The sequence below is a fragment of the Phocoena sinus genome, chromosome 10, assembly GCF_008692025.1.
Source record: "Phocoena sinus isolate mPhoSin1 chromosome 10, mPhoSin1.pri, whole genome shotgun sequence".
In the NCBI taxonomy this organism is placed as follows: Eukaryota; Metazoa; Chordata; class Mammalia; order Artiodactyla; family Phocoenidae; genus Phocoena; species Phocoena sinus.
In genome coordinates, this window is record NC_045772.1 from 37918244 (window position 1) to 37935026 (window position 16783).

Sequence of the window (16783 nt, forward strand, 5' to 3'; positions counted from 1 at the left end):
ACATAGACATACCCATTCATTTAATCATTGTCTATGACTGCTTTTGTGCTACAACAGTAAAATTGAATAGTTGGAACAGAGACTTTATGATACACAAAGCCTAAAATAATTACCATCTGGCCTTCACAGGAAAAGTCTTCCAACTTCATCTCTAGAGCCTGGACTCTCAATCATTATGCTACATTCCCTCTCCTACTCCAGCTAATGTTATGATTTTCAGTATGTTGCTATTACAGTGTATCTGAAGTCTTAGTACTAAGTTGTATTCCATTTGTCCAGGTTAATACTCACTATTAACTTCTTTTCTTTTTGCTGCCGTCAGTAAAAGGTTTTCTTTTTTTAATGTGCTGAATTTATTAAGGATTATGGATAAGTAATATATGAAAACATGAGAACAATAATCTCTTTGCACAGTAGGTATGGTAGTAGTAGCTTATTTTAACTCTAGAAGAGTGGCTTGAAGCCCACAGCCCCTGGTGACTGGTGTTTGCTATCCTAACTGTGACAATTTAAGTGTCTCTTTTTTCGTCCCTATTTCAGATGGAAGAGAAGAATAGACAGTTACAAGAGCGTCTTGAGCTAGCTGAGCAAAAGTTGCAGCAAACTATGAGAAAAGCTGAGACCTTACCTGAAGTAGAGGCTGAACTGGCTCAGAGAATTGCAGCCCTGACAAAGGTACTGCAATAAAACAGTTGGTCAACTTAGATATACTTATAGAAATGACTAGTAATCAAAATGGAATACATGAAGATTTTCTTTAGGCTTTATAAAGATTAAGTTTATTTAATCTTTATTGGTCTGTTATTTAGATGCATTTTTATGTTACACATATTTATGTTGAAATGAATGACTGATACATATGATATGATGATTCCTTTGCCTATTTAAACATTAACAAAAACGAACAAAATATCACATCCTTAGAGTTAATTTTCCATGGTTATATTTGCACATATGGATATACATGAGACAAAATAATTTAGTAAGCTTAGCATAAATTGTACAGTATTAGAAATGTAGGAGATACCATAAGCAGTTGATTCCTTTCTGACTATGGTATGAAAAAATTTTGTTAGAAGTTAGACAATAGATTTGTAGAAGTCTAAAGCCATTAAATAGTCAGAAAGTGATTTTAATAGTTGTAATTTCTTCTGAACCAATTAAAATCAATAATATTCTGAAGAATGTTCAAAATTAACTGCTATATTATGGACATTAGATTCTGCAATTATATGCATATTTTAGAACTTAGCAACCATTATAATGCTAAAACGACTATTCTTACCTTTCACAGTCAAATGGAATGGCATTGCTTGAAAGTCACATGTCACTAGAATGACAGTACAGATTTTGTCACTAAAAGCATGTTTGACTTTTAATATCAATTCAAAAATTTACACACATTTTAGATGTTCACACAGTCATTACCATGTGCTGTTTTCCACACCACTGCAGTAAACGGGTCAGATAGATACATGAAATGCAAGTTATAAATTCTGGCATTAGGGATTATCCAAAACAATTGATGCAACAAAATAAAAGTAGACACATATAGTTACTTTTGGAAAAGTAAATAATTAAAGAGGAACAGTAAACTGTTGCCTATTAGTTAAAATAGGGTAGTTAAACAGGTAGTGAAAAGACAAACAGTTGACAAAGCAGAAAGTATTGGTATAGTTTGTTGTAGAGTATTGGACTAACTAGCTGAATGAAACTTTAGTCTGATTAGGGTGATACAATCTGGATCCTTCCATAGTCACAGACCATGCCGTAAACCACTCTGGAAATTTCAGAGATGTGTGATTTCTAAAATAAATATAAACTTATTTAATTTTAGAAATATTATTGAAATTATATAAAAAGTGCAAACATAGTAGTAGTAGTATGCTATTTTTTTCTTGCAAACACATTTAAAATTACTATAATATGGATTAAGATATGTATACTTAGGCTTTTCATTTGAGGAATATAAAGAACTTTTATAAAGAGTTATCTTATTGAACTGAACTATTTTAGGGGGAGTTAGGCAAGTGGCTAAATAATAAAAGTAACTTTTGTAATATTTTAGTGTAAAATAATCAATAGTGTCATAAGTAAACTACAAGAAAGTCTGGAATCTCTCCCCCAAAAACACAATTTAAAATTCAGCAAAAAATTGCCCCAGATTAACCTCTGATGGATTGAGAATAAAGCATAATTTAAAATATAATACTTGACATATCAGGCTTTAAAAATCCCTAAGAATCCTTAATTTAGAATGTAAAACAAAACAACTTAAAATAGGTGTCTCATCTGTTTTTCCCTCTATTTTATTTTATTGAGGTCATATTTGATACATATATTCACTTATGCACCCAAAGTAATTTCCTCAGTTCACTCCTACCTGATAATATATTGCTAAAATTCCACTTCATCTGGACTTAAAAGAGAATAGAAAGGGAATTAAAAGGGAATAGACCCCTTTGATTTCCTCACTTTTCAGGAGTTTTACCTCTCTTAAAAAGTATGAAAATGTTAGAATTCACTCTGCTTGTCCTTTTTACTGCTTTCTCTCCTGACTGGCTCTGTATCAACATTATTTCAGATATACAGTTTGTAGATTATCGCCATATTTAATTCATTATTCACACGCCTCTGGTGCTGAGATTCTATTTTCAGTGTACTCCCTCTGCTTGTAACCCTTTTATAACATTTGAAGATCAGTCTTTCATTTGCTCTCCCAAGCTTTATGGCTAAAAAGATTTTTGACCATTTTTTTATCTCTGTTCTCAAGACCTTTAGGGACTGTCTCTAAAACCGGTTTTAGTTATTCATTACTTCAATTCCAATTTCTTTTCAGTGTCTTATTATTGATCTCCATAGTCTTTTCTACGTCATAATGTTTTTGACTTCTCACTAATTTATGATTTATGCTTAGTTTAGTCTCCCTCTCCTATATTTTGAAAGATATTGTTAACAATCCCTCATATATTTTAATTGGCCTATAAGTATTTTTTCTACTTTTAGTATCTGCCACTATTGTTTTCTTCTCTTTGGCCCTCCTCTCTTTAAATTTGATTGCTTCTCCATTTCCAGATATATTCACATTCTTCTCAAAACTATTTCTGCCTATAAAAGAAAACTGTAAAGTTTTCTTCTAAAACTTTAGCTCGTTTGAAAATTGCCTTGTCACGTTAAAGAGTGAAACCAAGATAAGCCCTATATCCCGTCAAGGAGTCAAAATATACAAGATTGTTCTTATGTGACTATAGTATTTACACCAGTTGCTTAAATTGCAGTCTTCATAAGGTCAAGGTGAACATAAATCAATAGTGGTTGCAAATTGATCCAGTGTTTGTTTAGAGATGATGTCTGAATTTATTCTTTGGTTGATAAGAATATCTTTTTTTGCCAGCGTGGGGTGTGTGTGTGTAAAAATAGGTAGCTAAAGCTCATTTAAGGCTTTTAGAAAGTAAGAAGTATTGAATAATGGCTAGGGATAAAATTTAAAATTTGGCTTTGGTGAGTGTATATACAATTAAATAATAACATTTTGGGATCCCAGTCTTATGATTTATGATGTTTACTTCTTTAATTAAAATGCATATTCCTCAGCAAGGACATAATTCATCTTGAATTCCATAAGGTATTTCATTCATTTTTAGTACCAATAAAAAGTATCAACAATAACAGTGATTTAAACATGACAGAATTCTCGTTTAATCTCTGAAGTGAATTTTCACAATGTTTGGTGTGTTTTCAGTAGTTAAGATGGAAACAGCTAGAAGTTTTAAGGACCTTTGAAAGATCTACTGACTTACTTGTATATTTGAATAAACAGTTTTGGAAATTGAAATGTTCATGCCTTGACTACCTTGAGTCAGTCACCAGATTAATTGTCATAACATTAACTGCTTGTTAAAATGTACTTTTGAGAGATTACAGATATGTTTAAGAATTTAAAATACATAATTTCAGCAAAATTTTGAACCATTTACTATATTCTTAATTGAATTATAAATTTTTTAAAAATATTATAAAATCATTTTGTGGCATTTGAAGACTATGGTAGCATTCTGTGTTGCTTCTGGTTGAGGAGAGAAATTGGTTATTTGTTATTTCTTCATTATTTTCCTGATTTATGAAATAAGAATATCAGAAGGAAAATCTTTCAAAATGTAAATATTGAGTTATTATTTGCATAAGCACAGCCGTTAAATGTTTATTTTATAGATTAAGTTGGAATTTGTTGCATAAAATAGTACATATGCATATGAACCAATACATGAATAGGTTACTATTTCTTTTCAGGTACTGAATGATATATTTATATATAGTCCTATATTTGCATAAAGTACATTTCACTGTTTTTGAATAAACTTATAAAATGTAATAGAATATGCTCTGGAGTTAAATTTTGTTATCCTGACATAGGGTACTTTGGCTGTTGTGATTATTTAACTTGTAATTATGATTAAAATGTTGATGTAACTTTACATGTAATCTGTACATAACATACTAATACAGTTCAGCTATCAGCAATGTCACATGTGTTGAACACTCTGCATCTGTGGTAACCTGACATTCACCTCCAAGACATGTAACTAACCTTGGCACTGGGCAAACATTAGCTCACAAAAGGCACTGTGCTGCCTATTCACTTTAGGGCACTATTTTGTTTCCATAGCAACAAATCAATGCAGAATCAGTTTTAGAGTGGTCCCTAGTATCATTCAGGAGAATTCACAATAAGTTTTCTTGTCCTCACAGCATTATTGTCACTTTATTTGAGGACTTCTAATCATTTTCATTTAAAATGTCGAATTAAGGCTATGTCTAAGTATAGGCGCTGAGGTTCTACACCTACAGTCATAGTTTGTATTGAGAGACCAGAAGTCATTTTGTAAGTTTGCCAGTGCTGCTGAGGAAACAATCCTGCTTGAATTGGAGAATACTCATAATAATTAACCCCGTGGCTTAGCTTTTTCTCTGATTTCTACAGAGCTGGGTTTATAATAAATTTTGTTCCAAATTTATTTCACCTGAGTCATTGGCTTGGCCTACTCCTCAATATTGAGGTACTTTGTTTCCATTATTTTTAAGTAATATGATAAACAAACAACCCAAAATATAAAACTTATAACAATCTATCAGAGACATATTCTAGTGTTTGGTTTCCCATAATTCCAATTATTACATGACTCTTTCAGAGTTGCTTTAATTCATTCTGTAGTGGTCTTTCATTGCCAGCCATCACTAACCTTCCATACCTTAGGTTGGTAGCTTTTTATTTGAGCATATCATTACTTTTCACTTATAACCATCAACTTCATCATGTTCACCAGATATCAGTGTAGTTCTTTCCACATAAAATTCTATTAAAGTATTAAATTTGCTGTCACATTTTTCTTTTAAGCATTCTGTGCTATGTTCTGTTCAGTGTCAGTGCCTTTAGTTCTGATTTTTCAATTTTGTCCCTCTCCTTTTCCTTGACTCGTTAGTCTGATCCAACCTCTTCTACCTCATCTGATGATTATCAATATGTTATGGAAGCTAAACTACAAGAAATGATCTCCATACGTAGGAAGGTAGTCCTACTGGACTTTACTTTCTATTGCTAAATAGAATTCATCTAAGTTTTTCTTTTCATTTGTAAAAATTATGTTACTTTTATTTATTGATAATCGACCATCTGTGCAGTTCAGTGCTTCAGGAGCTTAAGATTGGACAATGGCAGGTTTGTGTTCAAACCATGCACAGTCTGCATGTTACATTTGGCTGATTTCATTGCTCATAAATAACTCCGATGTTTTGCTGATGCTTGGATGTAACAGGCCTTTGTAGCTGACACATTTCAAGCAATGCTGTTCAGCTGCCTGTTTAAAAAAAGTTTATTTTTTGAAAACTACATTTGCGGTTGGTAGTAGCTTGCTTTACATTTTATTTCAGTTTATTTAGAGGAAAAGTGTTAACCGTATCTTACATGTCAGGTGCATTCTTCATATTTCTTAACAGGCTGAAGAAAGACATGGAAACATTGAAGAACGTATGAGGCATCTAGAAGGTCAACTTGAAGAGAAAAATCAAGAACTTCAAAGAGTATGTATTTTAAGACCATCCCTCTCAAGCATCAGTTTATGGATTTATATTCTACATACAAGAACTGAATGTGTTTCTTGATTATAGGTTATATTTAAAATCATATGAATATGCCCTGTGCATTAAAAAAAGTTTCTGCCAATTTAATCAAAACAGACATAAAATTAAATCCAGTTTTAAAACTAGAAAAAATACAAAAACAAGCCCAAATATTTTAAAGTGATTTTTATGTTAAATTTATTTATTTATTTTTTGAATGTAAGGCTAGGCAAAGAGAGAAAATGAATGAGGAGCACAACAAAAGATTATCCGATACTGTGGATAGACTTCTGACTGAATCCAATGAACGCTTACAGCTACACTTAAAGGAACGAATGGCTGCTCTAGAAGAGAAGGTAAAAGGACCAGTAGAATCACATGATTATCAGCTATGTTCTTATGATCATGTTTGTTTTACACTCTGCTACAATCATTGCATTGTTCAGATGATCCATTTACTTTCCTTAATTTAAAAAAAGCCTGATATATTCTTAAAAGTGAACAAATAGTTTCTGTAAAAATATGTAAGATCAATTTTTAAATGAATAAAAAATGTTACATGGTATATAAATCTTACATATTAGCATGATCATATAAGACAAAGGTATTAAAACATGGTGCACTTTTGTGATGAAAATATTTCATTTGTCTTTCATGTGGTATGCAAAAACGAAGAGTAAGACAAAAATTAGTATTTTGGAGTGTGTGGGGAGGCTTGCTTTGAACCACACAAATGTTTCAAGTAACTGAATCTACTGCTAGTCTAAAGGCCAAAATGTGAGTGAGTTTATATCACCAATAGCACTAGTGTCAGTCCCACCACAGAGTTTAGAAATGCAAAACTTTCAGCTGCATTGTTTCCAAAAAAGTGTTTCTGTACAATCTACAATTTCATTCACAGTTAATATATCCGATTAATAGTTGCTGACTACCTGACCAGCAAGATCTAGTGAGCTGATTGCCAATTCCAGAGTATAAAAAAAGGTAGGGACTAAAACCTAGGTGGAGAAATCATTTTGGAAATTTAGATGGAATGCCAATCGCTACCTAAGCTAGACATTTTCCCCTGCTCCATACAATAAACCAAAATAGGAAAAATGTGTCAATGAAATGTTAAAGTAGTTTGATTAATTTACCCAGTAAGAAGTCATAAGGCATGCCTTCTTCCCATTCAGCACCACATGCATGCCAATAACCACACTCTTGTTTTAATTTAACTCTATAAATTTGAAAAGAATACATTATTTTAAATCATGCTTTGTAATACTATAAGAAAAGCATAAAGCTTTTACAACAGTAATACTTTTATGGCAAGGATTTTTTTCAAATCTATGATGCAAGTTATTTCCACATCATGATATATAACATTAGTTTTTTAAAAAGCTAATATTTTGTTTTTATTTATCTAATAATCTAAACATTATTAGAAATTGTTAATTCTGTATTTGAAATAAGGATCCAGAAATTGAACTTTTAAAAGAATCTGATCTTACAATTTCTTCTTTCTTCGGGTAGTAAAAATGAGTTTATCTGAATTCTTCTCTATGATAGCTTTGGCTAGTATTTTGCTTTTTATTCACTTTTTCTCATTTGAAAAGTAACCTAATTATTTCAAATTCTAAAAAGACTGGGAAGAGGCAGTCAGAAATAGCTTAAAAGTTAATATTTATCTTATTTGTCAATCCAAGTGTTACAAAGTGACATTTCCTATTTAAATTATGTATTTCTAAAAATGTTAAGGTGTCTTGTTTAAAGATTCCATTGAAACTTGGTTTCCATGGAAATGAAAAAATAGATGCACCAAGGAAGGAATCAAAGAAGATTCTTGAGTGATAAAAAATTAATCTACACATTTAATTATTTTCTGTTTTATTTATTATTTATGTGTTCTTTTTCTTTTCTGTAGAACGTTTTAATTCAAGAATCAGAAACTTTCAGAAAGAATCTGGAAGAATCTTTACATGACAAGGTATTATGGAAGCTTACATTTTGCCCACTTTTCTATTTCACATTGGTGAATATTTTGTTATAAAATAAATTTGATAATAAATAATTTTAGGATGTTATCTTTTAAAAATATTTTAACTTTTATATTATACATACAGAAAAGTGTACATATATAGGGAGAGCTTGATGAATTTTTACAAACCAAACATACTGAAAATCAACATGCTGGAAGCCCAACTTAGCATATAATCACTACTCTTATCCTAAAGGATAATCACTATCTTGACTTCTAACAGAAAAAAAATGTTTTTGACTTTTTTCATGCTTTATATAAATGGGATAAAAATGTATGCACCGATTTGTGTCTAGTTTGAGATACTATTTTAGCAGGAATGTATTAAATACCTACTGTGCATAAAACTGTGCTGTTATATTTGCAAACATGAACTTAGTTCTAAAGTACCTGAAAAGTCTAATTGAGGAGAGAAAACACAAAGCAATGAGTTGTAGAGTCACAGATGCCAAGTGTCAGATGAATGAAAGATAGTAAGAACTACAGGTAGGAGAGATCAATATACATTGCTGCTATACAGAAGGCTTCAGAATGCTTTAAGGAAAGAGGACTGTTTTGCAAGGCTTTCAAATACAGTGCCTGTGCCATGATTGCAAGTACTTAGAGTGGGGAGGAGGTGAGTAGTGACTTTGATATCTTAAATAATAATGGACATAACAGTTTGGCTGGAATCAGTTATTCTTATTGTAGGATATGTGATAGACTAGACAGATAAGGACCAGATTATAAAATGTTAAAAGCTGTAATTGCTAATGTGTTTTCCTCCTTCCTTAACATGTAAAATTCTTGTTGGCAATTTTGTCTTATTTCCTTTTGTTCAGCATCAGTAAATGAAATAATATAAAATCACTAACTTAAGAAGTGACTTATAGATGTATATTAAACAAAAGATGGAAGGAATGGAAACAGAGAAAGGAGGGAGAGAGGGAGTAATAGAAGGAAGGAAGGAAGGGAGGAAGAGAGGGAGGAAGGGAGGGAAGGAAGGAGGGAAGGGAAGGAGATCTGGCAGCAGTACATCATTTGGAAGGTATTGGAAAAGATGAGAGAATAAAGATAAGAAAGAACAATTGTACATTTAACTGTATTGAATACTACATATTATGATGTTAATTTAAAAAATAACTATTTAGTCCCACGGTCAGGATGTACACACCCTTAAACCCCGAAAGATAGGTGTATGAGAGCAATACAATATGGTGCCTAGAAGATAGCATCTAATTCTTTCTAAAGTAGTTCAGAAAGTCTACAGTGAAGCAGATAACATTTCATCAGGCTCTTGAAGGCACATCTGATCTTAACAAATAAAGAATGGTAGGGAAGAAGATGATAACTATGCAATAGCACAGAGAAAACAAAGACGGTTGATTGGCTGAATCACCAGAAATTTGCTGTGACTGGTTGTGTTTAAAGAACTAGGGTGTAAACAGATTGTGAATTCGGGACTTAATCCTGTTATGGAATGTTATGTTATCCAAAGCTCTGTGTGCTTCTGGCAAGATCCCCAGAAACCACTCCCCAACCTCCTACCCAAGCCTGTAGCTCCAAAAGTCTGCCCAGGCAACCCGCAGTACTAATCATTCCATGCTTTGCATTCCTGTTCATGTCAATCACTAGAGGCAGCAAATCCCAGGCCATACCTCATTTCTGAATATCATTCCATACAGCTGAGCACATTTCCTCATCTAACCACGTCTCCTATAACTCCTCAAATTTTCACTCGATTATATTTAACTCACAGTCCATTATTAGTAAATATCCTTCATATACTCAACCTCTTCTTTTCATGTTTCTCTTCATTATTTTGATCTCTAAAATTTGAAGTTCCTAGGACTGTCCTTGGATTTCTTCTCTATGTTCGGTCCCTGGTGAGTTCATGGATTTAAATACCATCTGTAAATTAAGAATTTGCAAATTTAGATCACCTACTATACTTCCTCTTCCCTGAGGGAGTACATATATTCAAGAGTCAATCCAGTATCTCTGTTTGGACACATGGTCATCTCAGTCTTAACAAGTAATCCCCCAACCCCCCAAACACCACCACGACCTAACCTAATCACCACCAGCAGCAGTCTTGTCAGTAAATCACAACTTCTTTTTCTTAACTACGCAGGCTAAAAACTTTGGAGCTGTTCTTGACCTCTTTCTTTATCACACACCCTGTAGCCAGTCCAAGAGCAAATTCTCTTAATTCTATCTTCAAAATACAACCAATATCCTTGCCATTCTCTTCCTAACACTATTGTTGTCCAAGCCATAATTCTCTTGCCTGTTTTTGGAAGAACATAATAATTTTTTATCTTCTCTACTTCCTAATCCCATTCATCAGTCCATTTCACAGCCATCAGAATGATCAGGTCACTTCTCTGCTCAGAAATCCTCCAATCATTTCCTATCTCACTCAGAGTAAAAGTCAAATGCTTTAAAAGTAATTTGTAGGGCTTCCCTGGTGGCACAGTGGTTGAGAGTCCGCCTGCTGATGCAGGGGACGCGGGTTCGTGCCCCGGTCCAGGAAGATCCCACATGCCGCGGAGCGGCTGGGCCCGTGAGCCATGGCTGCTGAGCCTGCGCTCCGCAATGGGAGAGGCCACAACAGTGAGAGGCCCGCGTACTGCAAAAAAAAAATAAATTAATTAATTAAATAAAATGATACATCTAGCAGAGGAATGTGTGGGAAAGAGATTGAAGGTAGCAATACATCGTGGAAGCTGGTAAAATAATTCAGGAAAAAGGTAAAAACGTGTGTAATGTAGGATGGTGGTAGAAAGAATTTTAAAAAGAGCAGATAAGAGAAACATTGCAAAGGCCACATTGACAAAAAATTGTGGTGAGAAAAGAAGTATGAGTCCAGTAAAATGTCCAGCATTGGCCACATGAAGGGGGAAAAATAACAGCAATAGAACATCTGGAAGGACACATTTATAATGTTATAACATTTATAATTACAAAAACAAAATTAAGTCCTTACATGAATATTTAATTAAGGGCTATAAGATCACCCTCATCTTCATAATTTTGCAGACTGAAACTGTTAATGCCAGTCTGAGAAAATTATCAGATGCATAAATTATTGTACCAATATCGAGCTAATAATTTTAACTCATATCAAGTGATAATTTTTTTCTCATCCTTTTAATTTAATCTTCCTTCTCTTTCACCCATGTGTCCTTCGACCATTATAGGATGGTTGAAACCCTTTACTTACTGTAGAAATAAGACCTTTTCTTTATTTTTTAAACTGCTATACTTTCTACTCAGATTTTGAAGTGATGTATACATAGCTGGTCATGACCTTAGTTTTCCCATATATTTAGAAACTTAGCATTAGTGAACGTTAGGGAATGTAGATAAAATTTTATTGATTTCTGCTGTCATATTTTCATTTCAAGGAGAAAATCAGGCATTTTTTGCTGTCATGTCTAACAATATGTAATAAAAATATGTTAATCATTTTTTCCATTTTTAAAAAGTCATTAAGCTTGGTTGTTTGGTTTATCATAGTTGAGTGTTGGTACTATTGGCATATGCATATCATCTGAGTAACGCCTCTTTGACTTTTAGGAAAGATTAGCAGAAGAAATTGAAAAGCTGCGATCTGAACTTGACCAGTTGAAAATGAGAACTGGCTCTTTAATTGAACCCACAATATCAAGGTAACATTAAATAAAAAGCTTTTTCATCAATAATCATTATGAATTTCCTTATGGTTTCATATCTCCTCAAGTAAAATAAATAAGTACCTCCTGTTTCTCAGCAGGCATTGCCCTATTTTGATCCCTTACTGATTTACAGTTTCTACACTCAAAAATAATTCTCTAATTCAGTAATTCTTCCCTTAAATATTCAATAAAAATATAAATTATTACCTTTTGTATTCTGTATTAAATATATAGAGAGCTATGTCTTCTTATATATTATAAATTATAAATGAAGAAGTGGAACCGTATATACAGAGATTACATCTTTTTCCAGGAAGAGTCATTTTCTCTACATGCAGAAATGTTTTCAATGTTTAATTTTGCTGAAGAAACATCATTGGTATGATCACTTAGTATCTGACTATTTTGTTAAACTAATTACAATAAAGAGGGAAGGAGAAATTAAATATGTTTAAAAAAAAAACTTCAAGTAAACTTGTTTGTACTCATCTACTTTGACTCAATACCTAATCTTAAAAAAAAAAAAAAAAAAGCAAAGAGATCCTTGTTTACTCTCTAGATAGGCAGATCAAGCTCAATAATTCACGTATAATTTTCCTTTGTGCTTAGAGCCTTTTATTTAAAGTTGATAAAAAAAACCATAGAGGGATTCACCCATTTGAGCATTTATTTGATAGACAACACAGTATCAGCTATTTGAAACTTTTGACCACCACAGACTTCTAAAAGTCCATTTTTCTTGGTCTTATGCTTATCCTAAGAATGTTAGCTCTACAAAGGTTGGATATTTTGTCTGTTTTGAGTACCATAATCTCAGCACCTAAAAAAAGAAACCTTGTATATAGTATACTCTCAATAGATATTGTTGAATAAATGAATATCTAGTAAAGCATTTTTTGGACATTCAGGTGAAAAATCCAAATTAAAAAAAATCCTAAGGGTGCTTACATTCTCTTCAATGTGAGTATTAATAAGAACAAAATTCAGTATTTTGAATTCAGTTTAGTATAAGAAACACAGTTCTGCAGGCATAAATACACCCAAGGAACTTTTAAATAGGTAGGTCTCTAATTTTGAAAATAATGTTTATTTTTCTAATGTTTTATTACGGTTTATATATCTGAGGCTATTAATTCAGTGATATACATGGTGATGGTGATGATGATGATGACGGTAAAGGAGAAAGAAAGAACTGATAAAATACCAACAGAGTAAATACATAGAACTAGCATTATTCAGTCAACAAATGAAACATATTTTAATAAGACCAAATGGCCATTTCATTGTCTTTTTGACCTTCAGTCTCAGAAATACAGAGTTCTAGAAGTGTTGTCTAAAAGTTCATCACCTTAGTGAGTCATCTTGGCAGCCTAGCAATGTGACATTAATCCACAATGAAGGATCATCAGGGAAACTTGGGAACTACATACAGAGCAACTATTCTTTGATACAATGGATTGTAATAGAAACAACACTAGACCAAAAATAAGAAAATTGACATTCCTAGGTCTTAAACATACAACAACTAGCAGTTTGATTTTGGAAAACCCATTTTTCCTTAATAAGTTCAAATATATATATATGTATATTTACATAATTATATAAAATAATTTTTATAAAATATATATGTATATTTACATGAATTATATAAAAATATTTTTTATAAAATAATATTTTATGACTATCTCACAAGATTACTTTGCAGATAAATGAGACAAGTGAGAAAAGTGTTTTGTAAACAGTAAATCAACTCACAAATATAAAGTATTATAGGAATTATTAAGACAGCTAATTTATAATGAGATAACTGAATATTTATTAAAGAGCAATTATTTCTTGAACATTCATATTTCTGAGTGCACATAATTGAAAAAAAAACAATAAAGAAGACAGAAAGTGCATGAGAACTTCATCTACTAGTTTTTGATCTTACAGGTGGGGAGGTAAGAAGAGTTGAGCTAAAGTGAGTATCAGTGACTAATATCCTCTACTAGAATCTGAAAAGAAAGTAAAATGAGTTCCAGAGTGGCCGAGAAAGCCTGATTTGGCTCAACTCAGGGGAAAGGGTAGGATCTGGATAATTGGAAAGGACAATGAAGGACATCCCAGGAAGCAGAGAAATAGGTAACAGCTTTTCTCTAAGAAAATTCGTGCTTGATTTATCTATTGAAGCTCCTTTGTGAGATTATATTCAAGAGTCACAGGAGATTCAAGAGGGAAAACTAGCTGGTTCCTTGTTTAAAGGAACCAGTGACTGTATTGTAACTTACATCTGCAAGTGCCTCTCGAAATATTGTACACCAAGAATAATTTAAAAACTGTGATATATGGATATACTGCCTCTGACAGATCACAGAGTTGAATAAAAAGAGAGAGGTGAGGGGTAACTGCTTTAGATGAAGTATAAGCAATGGCTCTTCTACAATTGTTGTTGGTTCAGGTCTTTGTTCTCTCAAGATCAATTAAGTACTTTCTACTTGTGAGCCTGTGACATTGGAGATACAGTGGTGATGGTAGTGAAGAATACATGTTCCAGATGGAAAATGCAGGAATATGAATTTGAGGACTGTTATAATAGAGGGAATACCAGGAGCTAGAATAGTATATGAGGATGGGACTTTTAAGCTGAGACCTTAAGAATAGTAACCACATAAATGTTTGAAGAGACGATTTCAGGCAGAAAGAATAGCATGTTCAAAGGCTCGAAGCAAAAGAAAGTATAAGTTTGAGGAAAATGACAGACAGCACAGCTAGACGAAGAGAGAAGGCAGAGAGTAACTAGCAGTGAAGCTGGAATGTAGGAGGGGCCCAGGTAGAGGACCTTGTAAGACACTGAAGAGTTTTGAGCAGGGCTTTGATGGGACCAGATCTGTGTTTTGTTTCATGTTTTTATAAATGACTTGGAGTTGAGAGATAAAACAACAAGAAAAAAAAAAAAAAACAAGAAAACAGTACTCCTAGTATGAGGTGTTAAAATTTTAGAAATTCTACTCTGATACCCACAGAGACATTACCCTAAGCAGCCACAGACTAAAAGTCGCTAGGATGTTCTGACCTAGACAGTTAGGACTGTGTTATAATCAGTTGCATCCATTCACTGTCTTACCAGATATTTATTAAGTTCTTATTGTATTCTAGGAATACCTCCTTGAGCATACAATAGTGACTAAAATCTGAACTTTGCCTTCATGAAACTTATACCCTCTGCTATAAATAAAGACTGAGAGTTGTGCCATTTAATGACTATGGTCTGGTTGGTTAGTTTTTAATATATGACTAATTTGTAATAAAGCCATTTTGCTTGATTAAGTCTCAAGTTCACTTCTATAAAAACAATAGCTGTCATCTATTTGGGGGATGATTCTTTAGTTCATTTGCTTTAATGTCCAATTTGGCAAAACAAAGACATGCATCAGTTAGGTCAGTGTCTTCTACTCTTTCAAAAACCCAGACCTCACCTAACCTTTCATAATCTTGCCGAATATTTGGGGATGTTTGTCGTTGTTCACAAAGAGAGCTAAGAGTGAAAGCATAGTAGATCAGCAGGAGCCCCAGGTTCAAGAGAAGACACGGCTTTAAGCATATTTCCTAATGATGATGGATCATTTTATAGGACAGCATGTTGCATTTGTAATTATCATCATCATCGTAACAGTAAACTGAATTTGCTGTAAATCTCTATATAAATAATATATTTGGAGAAACCTTTAGTGCACTTTGATTACAGTGTACTTTATTATCATGTTTTTTGAAAACCAGTCTGACGATATTTTCCAGTTAGAATTTTCCAACTGTTTCGTCTCTAAGCAGATTTCAGAATTAAATGTGCTTATTAAAAGATTTTTCTTAATCTTTTTGGAACAATGTCTTATCAAAAGCTGAAAAACTCTTCTGGTGAAATATCCTATTTTATTAAAAAAATAAGATTATTAACCTTGGGCCAATCTGATTTTAAGTATTTTGTTGATTTTCTAAATTGAAAAATAAAACATTGGAAAATAGATAATTTTGTGACCCAAAAGTTTACACATTTTTCTCTTAGCTTAATGAGGAATATTTAAAACAAATACAGTGATAAATAGCATGTACTGGGATATCCACTAAATAGCTCAAACTAAGAGTTGTCGGAATGTAAGCCAATGGATTTTGGTTGTCAATCTTAACATGTTCCATTGGACTACTGCTTTTGAAAATAATGATTAATAAACAGAAAGGTTTTTTAATATTCTAAAAAGAGAAAATGAACTTGACCTTCAGAATGAAACTGAGACGGGGGTTTCTGATATAAGCCTCCGAAGAGACCTCTGAGAGTTACAACACTTCAACGCTTATTTTCTTCCTTGAAGTTTTTTTTTTCTTCCTTTGAGGATTTGTGCTTTACTGCCAATTAAGCAGTGGATAATGATTTGCTGGTAAAGTTTAAGTTTTGAGATTGAGCATATTTTATGTTTTCCTTGTTTCCAGAACTCATCTAGACACCTCAGCTGAGCTGCGGTATTCTGTTGGATCCCTAGTGGACAGCCAGTCTGATTACAGAACAACTAAAGTAATAAGAAGACCAAGGAGAGGCCGCATGGGTGTGAGGAGAGATGAGCCAAAGGTTAAACTTTTTATTTCAAGTCTTTGATGGTTTAAGTAAATGCACTCTTCCACTTTGGATAGCATTTTATTTTATTTTATTTTATTTTTATTATTATTTTTTTTTAACATCTTTATTGGGGTATAATTGCTTTACAATGGTGTGTTAGTTTCTGATTTATAACAAAGTGAATCAGCTATACATATACATGTGCTCCCATGTGTCTTCCCTCTTGCGTCTCCCTCCCTCCCACTCTCCCCCTCCCACCCCTCCAGGCGGTCCCAAAGCCCCGAGCTAATATCCCTGTGCCTTGCGGCTGCTTCCCCCTAGCTATCTACCTTACTACGTTTGTTAGTGTGTATATGTCCATGACTCTCTCTCGCCCTGTCAAAACTCACCCTTCCCCCT

The 16783-nt window shown here is 33.0% G+C and overlaps 1 protein-coding gene across 12 annotated transcripts in view; it reads left to right on the top strand.

The window, feature by feature from the left end:
• Positions 1 to 16783, top strand: part of PPFIA2 (PTPRF interacting protein alpha 2) — a 473113-nt gene that overhangs the window by 368002 nt on the left and 88328 nt on the right. For 10 of the 12 annotated variants that reach the window (XM_032644985.1, XM_032644987.1, XM_032644989.1 and 7 more), the window contains 6 exons: positions 541 to 675; positions 5995 to 6078; positions 6342 to 6473; positions 8024 to 8086; positions 11699 to 11790; positions 16261 to 16396. In XM_032644985.1, coding sequence (XP_032500876.1) covers positions 541 to 675; positions 5995 to 6078; positions 6342 to 6473; positions 8024 to 8086; positions 11699 to 11790; positions 16261 to 16396 — 642 coding nt within the window. Of the gene's footprint in view, positions 1 to 540; positions 676 to 5774; positions 5900 to 5994; positions 6079 to 6341; positions 6474 to 7038; positions 7102 to 8023; positions 8087 to 11698; positions 11791 to 16260; positions 16397 to 16783 lie in introns of those variants that run through there. The other 2 variants (XM_032644997.1, XM_032644996.1) reach the window with 2 other exon arrangements.